General features: G+C 53.5%; 1 protein-coding gene across 5 annotated transcripts; it reads left to right on the plus strand.

The window, feature by feature from the left end:
- Positions 1-8298: 8298 nt before the first annotated feature.
- On the plus strand, positions 8299-12115 carry S100A2 (S100 calcium binding protein A2). Of its 5 annotated transcripts, none has more exons than XM_060644882.3 (3): positions 8299-8414; positions 11070-11217; positions 11876-12115. In XM_060644882.3, the coding sequence occupies exons 2-3, from the start codon at positions 11077-11079 to the stop codon at positions 12026-12028; spliced, it is 294 nt and encodes a 97-aa protein (XP_060500865.2). In that variant the 5' UTR covers positions 8299-8414; positions 11070-11076; the 3' UTR covers positions 12029-12115. The 5 variants fall into 5 exon arrangements, with proteins under 5 accessions (XP_060500865.2, XP_060500866.2, XP_060500867.2 ...); XM_060644883.3 differs by lacking the exon at positions 8299-8414 and adding an exon at positions 8682-8795; XM_060644884.3 differs by lacking the exon at positions 8299-8414 and adding an exon at positions 8712-8791.
- The last annotated feature ends 258 nt before the right edge of the window (positions 12116-12373 follow it).

The raw sequence follows: 12373 nt of genomic DNA on the forward strand, positions 1-12373 counted from the left end.
GAGGGAGATTTGGGAGATAGGGTCGCGTCCCAGTAGCACTTGGTGGCACGCGATCTGACATTCTCTGCCTCTTGTTCTGCTCTGCCCACCCCGGTTCATCCTTGACCAGGAGGCCATGTGACAAAGCAGTAGGACTGTCATGCCAGCATGGTTTCTTCTTAAGCTACCCCTTCCCTGCTATCCTGTCAAACGAGGTCTCCAGGGAAGCCTCTCCTCAGCCTGTTCTCAGTGTTACTGCTTCCGTCAAAGGGACATTGGCTATGTTCTATCCAAGGGCTCAGGGAGCATGTTTATGCTGTCACGGAATGCCCTTGCTTAGACTCACACGTAACAACGCTTGGCAGGTGCCTTCAGGATGTGTGGCTTACAGCTATACAAGTTTCATTAAACACGGTCTTTTCTTCCCTTTACATGTTGTTTCGTTTGTTGATTTCTTCCCTTTCTTTGTTGTTTCTTCCCTTTACATGTTGTTTCGTTTCGTTTGTTGATTCTTAGTGAGGTTCTGAAGTGGACAAATAAAAAATACCTCCACTTTGCCACCCTTCTCTGAGGGTTTCCAGAATCATCTTTTTTATTTTAATTAAATAATTAAGTAATTAATTTTTAAATGTTTATTTATTTTTTAGAGAGAGAGTGTATGGGGACAGAGGATCTAAAGTAGGCTCTGCGCTGACAGCCCGATGCAGGGCTCGAACCCACAAGCTGTGAGATCATGACCTGAGTGAAAGTCGGAAGCTCAACCAACTGAACCACCCAGATGCCTGAGAATCATCTTTTTTTTTTTTTTTAATCTTTATTTATTTTTGAGAGAGGAAGAGAGACAAAGCATGAGTGGGGAAGAGGCAGAGAGAGAGAGGGAGAAACAATCTGAAGCAGGCTCCAGACTCTGCACTGACAGCAGAGAGCCTGATGCAGGGCTCGAACTCATGAGCTATGAGATCATGACCTGAGCTGCAGTTGGACGCTTAACTGACTGAGCCATTCAGGTGCCTCATCTTTCTTTCTTTCTTTTTTTTTTAATTGTTGTTATTATTATTTTTTAAGTAGGCTCTGTGCCCAATGTAGGGCTTGAACTCACAAACCTGAGATCAAGAGTCACACGCTCTACCGATAGCCAGCCAGGTGCCCTGCTCCCCCAGAATCATCTTTCAGACCTAAATTAGATTATGCCATTCTTTTTAAAAAAATGTTTTTAATGTTTATTATTTTTCAGAGAGAGAGAGACACAGAGTGTGAGCAGGGGAGGGACAAAGAGAGGGAGACACAGAATCCGAGATCATGGCCTGAGCTGAAGTCAGATGCTCAACTGACCGGGCCATCCAGGTGCCCCTATGCCATTCTTTTACTTAAAGCGCTCCAATGGCTTCCTGTTGTACCCAGAGTAAAACCCAAAGTCCTTATGCTGGCCTACAAGGCTCTGCATGATTTGGCCCCTCCTAACCTCAGTTCCATCTCATGCCCTTCTCCCTTTCACTATCCATGGCCCCCCCACACCGCTCTTTTCTCCTTTCACACCCCAAACTCCTTCCCATCCCTGGGCCATGCCTGGAGTGCACGCCCTCCCCTCCCCGTGTGGGTGACTCCTCATCCGTCAGGCCTCCTCCTTCACAAGTCCTTTCCTGGCTTCCCCGCCCAGGCGACGATTCTGTCTTGTGCCCCTTGTTTGCGTTCATAGCCCTTGCTACAACTTGCGCTTTATATTTGTGTCCCATCTTCCCTGTTTGATTACAGGCTCCACTGGGGCCAGGGATATGTCTGTTTTACTTACTGATGTGTCCCTCGGGCCTAGTGCAATGTCACTACCAAATAAATATTTGCTGAGTGCATGCATAAGGAACGAGCTGAAGAGTTGGATCCTTGAGAGCCACACTGAAGAGTTTAAGTGATGTGTTGGTCAGTAGAGAGGCGTAGAAGGTTTTTGAACAAGTGACTGACAGAATGGATACGTGGATACATGGTGACTCCCCAAAGAAGGGAGTCCAGGCAGAGACTGGCCAGGAGGCAGCAGCTGCAGGCACAGAGAGGAAGGATCAGCGAGGTGGGTTCCCAGGAAAGTCCAGCCGCACTGTGGCTGGCAAGGCTGCCCGGCCGGGTCTGAGGCTCTATAGTGCAAGGCAGAGATGATGCCCATGTTGGGGCCGGGATGTCTGGGGAAGTAGCAGGACCTGGGGCTGGGCTGTTGGGCTGTCTGAGCGCAGATTCAAACCCTTTCATTTTAGGAGTTGTCTACACTGAAGGATGATGATGCTCTGAGAAACTGGGAGAGAGAGAGAGGAAGGAGACAACTAGAAGCAAGCAAGAGAGAGAAGTGTAGAGACTAATGACAGCCCCACCAGCAGGCATAGGAACAGGAAGAGGAGCCAGGAAGCAGCCAGGGAAGGGGCTTGAGGTGGAGAGGTGGCCGTGAAGGTGACTGAGGAGCGGGGCTCCTGAGTTCAGATCCTGGCTCTATACTTAATCCCCTGAGCTTCTGTTTTCTGATCTATTAATCACAGACATTGCCCACAGTATAGGGTGGTTGGGAGGATTAAGTTAGGTAATGTATGCATTGAACTTAAAACAATGGCTACACAGAGCAAGCACTCAGTAAACTTTGGTTTCTTCCCTCCTACCTGCCAGCAGCCCTCTCTCTTTCTTAAGAGCAGATGTTTAGCTCAAAGCTGTGCAGGTTCAGAAAGTCATTTTTTTTTTTTTTTTTTTTTATCACTTCGCTTAGCGGTGATCTTGTTCTGAGAGATTAATTCTTCTTCATTCTTACAACTGCATGGGAAACCCAAACATTCCAGAAATCAGCTCAATTTCTTCCCAGGAGGAAAGTCCCTTTGAGAATCCAAATGCAAGCCAGAGGCTAGTTGGTGAACAGAGAGCCAGGGTAACTGGAGGTGGATGGTCTTAATGGGTTACCTGAGTAAGCTGGCAGGGTGGTGTGAGTGTCTACCCCTATGCACGGAATCGGTTTGCTTGTCTATGAGATGGAGTGTAGGGAGGCATTGAACTAGATCAGCAAAACTCCGCTGTTTTTGCAGCTGGACCTGGGTGTTTTGCCAATTATAGTGGGAAAAGTGTGATAATTTCAAAGCTAGGAGAAACAATCAAGCGTATGAACAGATTTTTCTCAATTTTAAGATTGACTTTACTATTATTATTATTTTAAAGTTTATTTACTTATTTTGAGAGAGAGTGGGAGAGTGAGTGGGGAGCAGCAGAGAGAGAGGGTGAGAGAGAATCCCAAGCAGAGGTTGGGTCAGTGTGGATCCTGACATGGGGCTGGATCCCATGACCCTGGGATCATGACCGGAGCCAAAATCAAGAGCCGGGTGCTTAACTGAGTCACCCAGGTGCCCCTGATTTACTTTATTATTTTTTCCTAAACTGTTAATATCTGATATTAGCAGATGACCAAATGAAGTTTCAAAGGACAAATAAATATTAACAAGGAAAACGGGGATAAATTATTGTTCTTTTTATTTTAGTTTTTAAATGTTTATTCATTTTTGAGAGCCAGAGAGACAGTATAGAACAGGAGAGGGGCAGAGAGAGGGAGACACAGAATCCAAAGCAGGATCCAGGCTCCGAGCTATCAGCACAGAGCCCAGTGTGGGGCTCGAATGCACGAACCCTGAGATCAGGACCTGAAGCAAAGTTGGATGCTTAACCAACTGAGCCACCCAGGCGCCCCAAAGTATTGTCCTTATGTTTTAGGGGCTGTATGGGGTTTGATTGTACTTTCATGTTGCTGAGATGTCAGACAACCCCATCTCGGCAATGATGTTGGTTCTAACTGTATGTCATGATTTTTTCTGCTGTATCTAAAACACTCATTGGTGCTCACTCTGTGCTTTATATGTGTCATCTTATTTGATCTGTGAGGGGTGTGATAGCATCCTCACAATACAGGAGAGGAAACTGATGTTTTGAGGGAGATTAAGGACCGTCTGTAATGTCAATGGCTAGTGTAGTGACTGTGGTAACTTTCATCCTTCTTCTGGTGAGAGTCCCTTGACCACAGAGCTGGGAACCTGACCCACCCTGGCCAGTCATATCACCCTGACTCCCTAGACACTGGGATTGGTTCATGGCTAAGTGTGTGAACCAAGCAGGGCCCATGAGGGCTCTTCCTGGGAAGAGCACTGGGTTTATAAAGCTGGGACAGACTGTGGCTACATTCCTTGTTCTGCTGTGGTAAGAGTAAAGCCAATGTGCAAAGAGATGAACAGTGATGAGAGAAGGATGGGTGGATGGATGGCTGGATGGATGGTGCTGAGTCCCCTGTTCTAGCCCCAAGGCTATGGTTCATGGATCCTTTGAATTATCTCGGTGATATTACCAGCTATGTAACACAGTACATTCCCTTTTTTGCCTCATTGAGCTTCTGTCTCTTACAGCTGGAAGACCCTGACTGATAGAATGAGAACATGGTGAGGTCAAGGTGAAAACCCAGAATTCAGCGTCTTCTCTGCTGCCACCGTTTCCTGGCATTGCACATCGATCTCTTAAAACGTCTCTCTTTAAACCACCTCCTCATGAGCAACACTGTAATTTTTAAAATCACTGCTCACCTTCCTGAGTCAACTTTCTTCTTTTTGAAACTGCCCTGTTCCCTTTCTGAGATTCGAGAAGCTCCTGGGTTCATCAGAATGCATCTCTCATGTTGGGTGTTTCTGGGAATAGCGTTAGTCTTTCTGCTTTATGTTGATTCCTATTGGCACCAGTCTTACCAAGTAACGTCTTCCACCCTTGGAACCTCCATTCTGGCAAACAGTAGAGCTTTGCCAACCCAGGCCTGCTGCTTGCTGGGATAGCAGCTGGCCCCCAGGCTGCGAGGCGGTGAGGGAGCTGCAGGCAGGGGTGGGGGCAGGGTGAAGAGTCTCAGGCTTCTGAGTCAGACAGACACCAGACCTCAGGAGCTACAGGCCTCTGTACACTGACTCTGTAAAGAGTTGTGGGGAGGGGAGGCCAGTCCCCAAACCCGAGGTCCAGCAGTACAGGGGACTGTCTGCTTTCTTCACGAGGACAGGGATGCTGGTGGGCATGGCTGGAGGTTGGGGGCACAAGAAGTGGTTTGTTCCTGACCAGATCCCCTGAGGAATGAGCCTCGTTAATGGTGTGTTCCTCTCCTGCTGCTTCCTGAACTGACCTTCCCCACCTCGGCACAGAGGGCAGCTGCCCAGCAGGGCTGGCCTCACCAGGGAGGTGAGGAAGGTGCTGATTGAGAAAGCAGAGCCACAGCTAGACTCTCACCTCTTCCTTGTTGACAGGAGGAAGAGCAGAAGGGCTCCTCCCTGCTAGAAGCCCTTCTGGGTGGTGGGGAGCTAAACTGCCTCTTTCCCAAAGCGCTGGCATGGGCAAGGAGGCATCTGGTGACACTGGAGAGAGTTGGGTGGGTACAATGGTAGCAAGTTGGCATCTAGAAGGTTTAGGGGGGCAGATACAGCCTGGTCTGGAAATGTGGTGTTGAAGGAAGGGGGGAGGACAGTGGCAATGAGGGACAGCACTGGCCATTCGCTAGACATCTGCTCTGCATCAGACACTGGGGACACTGGGAATGAGCGATACTCATTCTATTTGTCAGCAGCCCAGGCTAGTGGGGGAGACACATAAAGAAACAGTCTCATAAAAGTTGCTGTTGTGGGGAAGGGGGCCAGAAGAACCCCTAAAAACTATGTGCATGTGCGCTCTAGCATTTGGGGAGGCTGGAGAGCAGATTCATTCGGGTGGTGCACAGAGGAGGTGATCTTTGAGCGACAGGGGACAAACCGAGATAATGAATGGCTTAGGAAGGGCCCTCAGGCATGGGAGCCTGTGGCCTGTGCGTCAGCGAGATTGGTCCCCGGGGAAGGCGTGTCATGCTTGGTGGCCTTCTCCTAAAAATTATAAGACATCATTATGTTTTCACCTGAGGGGTTACATGCTCAGATTTGAATTTAAGAAGATCAGCCTGGCAGAGCTGAGAAGGGGTTGGAGCAGGGGCAGGGGCAGGGGCAGGGTGGGAGGGGAGTCCAGCTGTGCGCACAGCGGCTCAGGAACGGTGATGTGACAGCAGCTCAGGCAGTGACAGAGATGAGTGGTATTGAGTAGGCAGGTGGCCTGACCGCCATCTGGAGGGCAGTGAGGGGGAAGCAGGAGGCTAGGAGGACAGCCAGCTTTCATCAGGTGGATGGTGGTGTTATTTGTGGCCAAGAGGGGTCCTAAGGGAAGTGGGAGGTCCAGTGAAGGCTTCTTTTAAGCTTGCTTAAAATAGAGGCCGAGTGCAATTGGAGGCAAGAGAAAAGGGGTGGTTGGAGATGCCAGACCAGAGCAGGTGCAGGATATGGGCCCCTGGGCACTGGTGAATTGAGAAGTGAGTCCAAGAGGCTAGGGGTGGGTGTGGGGAGAGGATGGCAGAGAGACCGAGGGTGGTCGGCGTGGAAATTGGAAGGTTAGCGCTCTCGGGGTTCTTAATGATTGGGGCTTATAGAGGGAGTTTACCATTTGGCCACCTATGTGCAAGCCGCATCTTGTTAATTGTGTGAACTTGGGCAAACTTCCCTGAGCCTCAGTTTCCTCCGTTGTCAAGTGGGTGAGATTGTACCAGCTTCCCGGGATGGTGGTGTAAGTTAAATGGAATAATACACCGAGATCGCCTTGGCACCTGTGCCCGGTAACCTCAGCCCCGCACCCCTCCAGCACGAGCTCATTGCGTGGTGGGATCATCAGGCTTTCTGGTGTCGACTATGCGAACAGGGGTAGTTAGACAAATTATTCAATGCAGTTTGTTATGAGAAAATGTTTCAAAGCATATTTTGGGGGGTAGAAGGATAATAGATGTTTGTGGTGAAAGGGTGGAGGCTCGGAGGTGTGGTGGCCCTGGCGGGGGTCTCACGGTGGGCCCACGGCCCCAACCCTGCAGCCATTTTTCTTTCTGCCAAACGGCCCTGGGGAAAGGGGTGTGTGGGCAGAGCTGGTCAGTGCCCAGCCCCTCACCCCAGGCTCTTCATCCAGCTTCCGTCAGAAGTCCGCCTGTGCTGCTCAGCAGGCGGTCCAGGGAACACCTTGCAAGTCAGGCAGGTGTGAGGGTGTGGGTGTGGGAAGGCCCCTTGGAGGTGAGTCAGCACTGCCTCCTCCTGGGTGAGTCAGGAGCAGGGCAGGTAAGGGCTGGGGAACAGGTCAGGTGGGAGGCAGGACGTGGAGCAGGGAGGGACCAGCCCGCAATGACAGGTCTCAACCACCAGGGGGCAGGAGCCAAGCGGGGAAAGCCAGCCACCCGGCGGGCCGGTCGCCTGCGGCTGCAGAGCTGGGAGGAGGGGAAGCCTGGACCCAGCATCTCAGGCTGGGACGGGCAGAGTCACTGCCAGGGACGTGCCCAAGGCCCGGCGGTGCCCGCTGCCCGGTTGTGACCGGCTTCTCTGCCTTCAGGGCTACGGGGAGGATGTGGACCGGGGTTGGCCCCTGGGGCCGTTCTATTCAACCCTCCTGTTCTGCTGACTGGGAGGGAGTTGCTCAGGTCACACTGTGCGTTAGTGCAAATTAATGTCCCGGCTCAGGAATACAGACACTTGCTGGGCCCCATCCCGGCCTGGCCTCCTGCTTAGGGACAGGTGTCCGGGTGCTGACCCTGGCTGTGAGCTGCTCTCCGCTCTAACATCCCCTCACAGTCCTTCTGTTTCTGTGGCTCTCTGACCTTCTCTCCCAGCTTCCAGGTCCCTGTCCCTGCCGCTGGGGGAGCGTGCTCAGCTGCCTCCCCAGGGGTTTGTGGCTGTTTTCTAGCCCAGTGTCTCTGTGCCACTCCTGGGATCTGGAGAAGTTTTGATTTGGTAGCAGAACCAATGGTGTGATGTTGGGAGGTGAGAACGCCCCTTGGCTCCTAAATACTATCCCAGTGGGGGGCTCCCCAGTGCCCCCCATGGCTTTGAGTAACCACAAGCACTGGTTGGGTGTGGGTGAGACCCTTTGTTCCTGCAGGAACGGGTAAGACCCAGTCCCTGCCCAGTGAGCTCACCATGTGGGGGTGAGGGCAAGAGAAGACAAGCCCTCAAGTGATTCAACCGGGGGAGATTGTCTAGTGCACAAGGACAAAAAGAGCCCGTGTGTGGGACAGCAGGTAGATGTGGAGTCTGGCTGGGCCTGGGAACCCTCCATGGAGTAGGTGGCATCTAACCAGACTTTGAGAGAGTGTTGGGGTTTTGGCAGGAGGACAGGTGGGGAGCAGGGATGAGCAGGAGCGATGGGTCTCAGCACACCGGGGGACGATGGGCAGGCAGTTAGGGTGTGTGCAGAGGAGGCTGGAAAGCAGGGTGGGGGGCAGAGTCCACGCACCTACTGCCAGGCTTGGCGGAGAAGGCGTGGGCACCACTGCCACGTCTGAGCCCCATGTGAGCGGGTCCGGAGTGAAAACGGACCGAGTGCTTTGAAAGACAGTGGCCCTTACCCTTGGGGTGAGAGACTTTATTTCAGGCTTTATGTGACATAAGGTTTGACAGGGAGGAGCTGTAGCATGAGGGGTCCAAGTGCCTTGGACAGGAGGGGACACTGGGTGGCTGTGCAAATATGTGGGTTCCAAGGCCTGGCTTCACCTGCACGGTTCAGGCTGCCCCAAGTCCCATGGTGACCCCGGGAAGAAAGCAGCCTGGTTTCCCTCTGATCCTGTCAGCCCTTGGTCCCAGCTCCTCTGTGCTGTCTACCTCAAAGCTCCCAGGGTGGGTCCTGCGCAGGGTCTCCTCCCAGGCTGGGTAGGGGTTTCCGCCGCTGCCCTGGCCTCCAGGGAGTAGGCTGGTGTCGCTGAGTCACTGCCTGGGCATCTGGGCCTGGAAGGGTGGGTGAGTCACCTAGGACCGGGGGCGCTGGGGGAGGGGAAGAGGCTTCGGGACATCTGGAGGAGGGAGGGGAGATGGGCCGGCAGGAAGGGCGGTGCCCACACGGGTGGGGGGAGAGGGGGAGCTTGGGAGGGGACAGCAAGAAGCCAGCTCTTCCCGGAGAGCCCCTCCCCTGGGCTGGGTCCCGAACGCCCCCGCGGCGTGTTTGCCTCCCTCTGGGCAAGGGGAGGAGTCTGCAGGGATGGGGTGTGGGAGGGCGGAGGCCCGCCCGCGGCCCCTCCTCACTCACCCACCCTCGGAGAAGGGCGCCAAGATTTCCCTTCTCCCTTCCAAACCTGCAGGGGCTTCCTTACTGTGCACACGGGCTACTGGTGTCTCTCCCTGCCTTCCTGCCTCCTTCCGGGCGCCTCCCTACCCAAAGGGGGCCTGTCACGGTGTTTTCAGGCACATGCTTCCCTCATTACCTCACCAAGGAGAATTGTGCCGACAGCTCTGAAGCTTCCCTGCCCCGCCCCAGTCAGCTCGAACACACGCGCGTGTGCACACATGCGTGCCCGCACACTCAACACACACACACACACACACACACACACACACACACACACACGAGGTCTGGGAAGTCCCTGGGTGCCTGTAGCCTGACTCACACATGAGCTGTGACTCGAAGGCATGTGTCCTAAGAGCAAGGCTGGCATGAGTCTCTAGGCCCACAAACAGGGGCTATCTCCCCTCACCCTGGGTCCTGGCTGCCCCTTCCCCATGGTGCCTCCCAGCCCCCTCTGTGGCCTAGAAGGGGCCTTCTCTTCTGGGTGGCAGGCTGGGTTGGAGCTAGCAGTCTCTGGGAGGGAGGGGGCCAGTAGGGAGTGGGTGGGGGTGGCAGGAGGCCAGGCTTTGGCGGGATCAGGTTAGGGCACGTTGGGGGCCAGTGGGGCGGGATATAAACCCCACTGTACGCACCTGGCCCTTGGCTTTCCTTCCAGAACCTCTCTGCCATCTGGTCTGGTGAGTGTGTCTGTCCTGCTGAGGGCTGGTTAGGAGGCCCCCTGGGTCTCCACCTTGTTCCTTTGTCTTAATCTTTGTCTCCATAGTTGCTTTTCTCATTCAGGGCCTCTCCCTTTGGGTGACCTTCTGTGAAGTGTCTGATTGAGGGCTTTTTCCAGGTTCTTCTGTGAGGTCTCATTTAGGGGTTACTCTGTGGCCTTCTCTTAGGTCTCACGGTCTGGGCATCTCAGTCTAGAGACCCTTCTTGGGGGCCTTGGCCCAGGAATATGACATGTGTGTGGGTGCTTTAATGAGAGTCCTGAGTTTGTTTGGTTTTGTTTTTTGTTTTTGCAAAGTCCAGGATTCTAGCAAGACTAAGGGACAAGGGCCAGGGATGTCAAGTGTGTGGGCTGCCTGGGTCCCTGTCCTGTGTAGTTCCATAGCTCTGCCTTCCGCCCCTTCCCATTTCCTCTGCCTTGAGAGCTAGCAGGATGGGCCCAGGGCTGTCCTTGCCCCTGACACCAGCTACTGTGGCCTCACCCCAGGACACCCTCTAAGCCTCCCGGGGCTGCTCAGAGCATTCTCAGAGGCAGAGCCTTGGAAAAGATGACCTCTCAGTTCTGTCCTTGTGATCCTGGTGCACAGGACACGCAATTTCTTTAATTCCAATCCCAATAGGACGCTCCCTGGTTCCACATCCAATAGAGACAGCACACCCTGGCTCAGAGGTCTCCAGTGTGATGGGAAATACATCCCTCTGAGAGTCCCGTGTCCAGTGGAGGAAACATACTTGCCCAAGGACGTTTCCAGTCTCACTCCCCCAGCCTTAGGAGTCCCTTGTCTTGAGGGGTGGGGGTGGGGGGCGGAAGTGTTTCCTCAGGGAAGCTCATACCCTGGGTTGCAGCCATGGCTGCTGCTAGAGCCCCGTGAGCCCCCACTCACTGGCTCATGGAGAGGCCACCTCCCCAGTGCTGGCCTGTGGAAGGGGCTCCATAGAGAGGACCCAAGTGGGACTCCAGCCACCTTGCCATTTCCCTTCCCACAGACAGAGTGGGGAGCCCTGCCCTCAAGGGTGTGCCACAAGTGTGACCAGAGTAGACATGAACCCCCTCCCTTGGTGACTTCCAAACACAGGGGAAGGTTTAGCATCTGTCCATAGTGGGCCCTGCCTAGGAAGGCCCTGTCTCAGGGGCGATGTGGAGAGGGGTTTGGAGATGGAGTTTAGGACACAAGGGCAGGTGGGTCCCCCTGGCTGGGCTGAAGTTGTCTCCATCACCTGCAATCCTATGGCCCCAGATCCAAGATGTCCAGTCCCCTGGAGCAGGCACTGGCTGTGATGGTCACCACCTTCCACAAGTACTCAGGCCAAGAGGGTGACAAGTTCAAGCTGAGTAAGGCGGAGATGAAGGCGCTTCTGCACCAGGAGCTGCCCAGCTTTGTTGGGGTGAGTGGGGCCAGCTGGTGGGAGGGTCTTGCTGACCAAACATGGGGTACAGCATCACCAAGAGGGTGAGGCCCAAGTGTGAGTGTCCTATCGCTGCTGTCCCTGCAGCTTGCCACAGGATGGGTGTGTGTGCTGTCAGGGCCCTCGGCATCCATCTGTCCAACCCCCTCCCTGAATTGAACAAACCAGAGCCCAGAGAGGGGGAAATGACTGGCCCAAGAGCCCACAGTTCTGTCAATCTTAGTTTCCATATTATGTGCCAAACTAAGAAGGTGTATAGGGACAGAAAAGCGCAGCTAACACATGTACTCTGGGACATTTGTACCTGGCAGGTATTAAAAAGTTTTCCTTTTCTGAATTCAGAAATTTTTAGTTTCTTCATGAGCAAAATGGGGGTAGTGATAATGCCTACCTCGCTGGGCCCAGGGAATCCTGGCATGTTCCTCACTCCCAGCAGTGAGCACTGGAGACCTTCCCCGATGAACATCCAGCTACCTGTCCTCATTCACAGGGCCCCTTTGTAGCTTCCAGGGGCTCCCTGCCCACCACTGGCCTGCTGCCCAGTGCAGACAGAGGGCTGGGCTCTGACCAGTAAGTGTGTGTTTGACGCAGGGGTGTGTGGAAAGCAACCTGCTGAGTCATTCCCTCTTGCTTTCAGGAGAAGGTGGATGAGGAGGGCTTGAAGAAGCTGATGGGAGACCTGGATGAGAACAGTGACCAGCAGGTGGACTTCCAGGAGTATGCTGTTTTTCTGGCGCTGGTCACTATCATGTGCAATGACTTCTTCCAGGACTCCCCAGGCCGGCCCTGAAGCAAAGCTCTCACTCTACCAGGGGCCTGATGGGCCCATGAGGACTCTCCTTACCCTTTTGTACTCAATAAACTTTTCTGTTGATCATCTTTTACTTGCTCATTGATGCCCTATACCCTGGCTGGCTCAGTTGGGGTGCTGGAAAATGAGGTCTTCCTTAGATCCCACCCCCTCTGGGCCCTGACTTTTCTGGAAATCTCACCAAGGCCAGAGCTGTGCCTTAGGTCCCAGACTTTGGGATTCCAAATACTGGTAAAAATTTGAGATAGTTTGCTAAAGTTCCCCCCCCCCCCCATGACGATATTAAAAGGGGCAAAACCATCTACCATTGCTGTCATTTCATGA

Source organism: Panthera onca, chromosome F1 (genome assembly GCF_046562875.1).
Source record: "Panthera onca isolate mPanOnc1 chromosome F1, mPanOnc1 haplotype 2, whole genome shotgun sequence".
In the NCBI taxonomy this organism is placed as follows: Eukaryota; Metazoa; Chordata; class Mammalia; order Carnivora; family Felidae; genus Panthera; species Panthera onca.

Coding starts and splice junctions, on each gene's coding strand:
- S100A2 (XM_060644882.3), top strand. CDS start 11,077: ATGTCCAGTCCCCTGGAGCAGGCACTGGCTGTGATGGTCACCACCTTC. Junction 11,218..11,875: donor AGCTGCCCAGCTTTGTTGGG/GTGAGTGGGGCC, acceptor TCTTGCTTTCAG/GAGAAGGTGGATGAGGAGGG.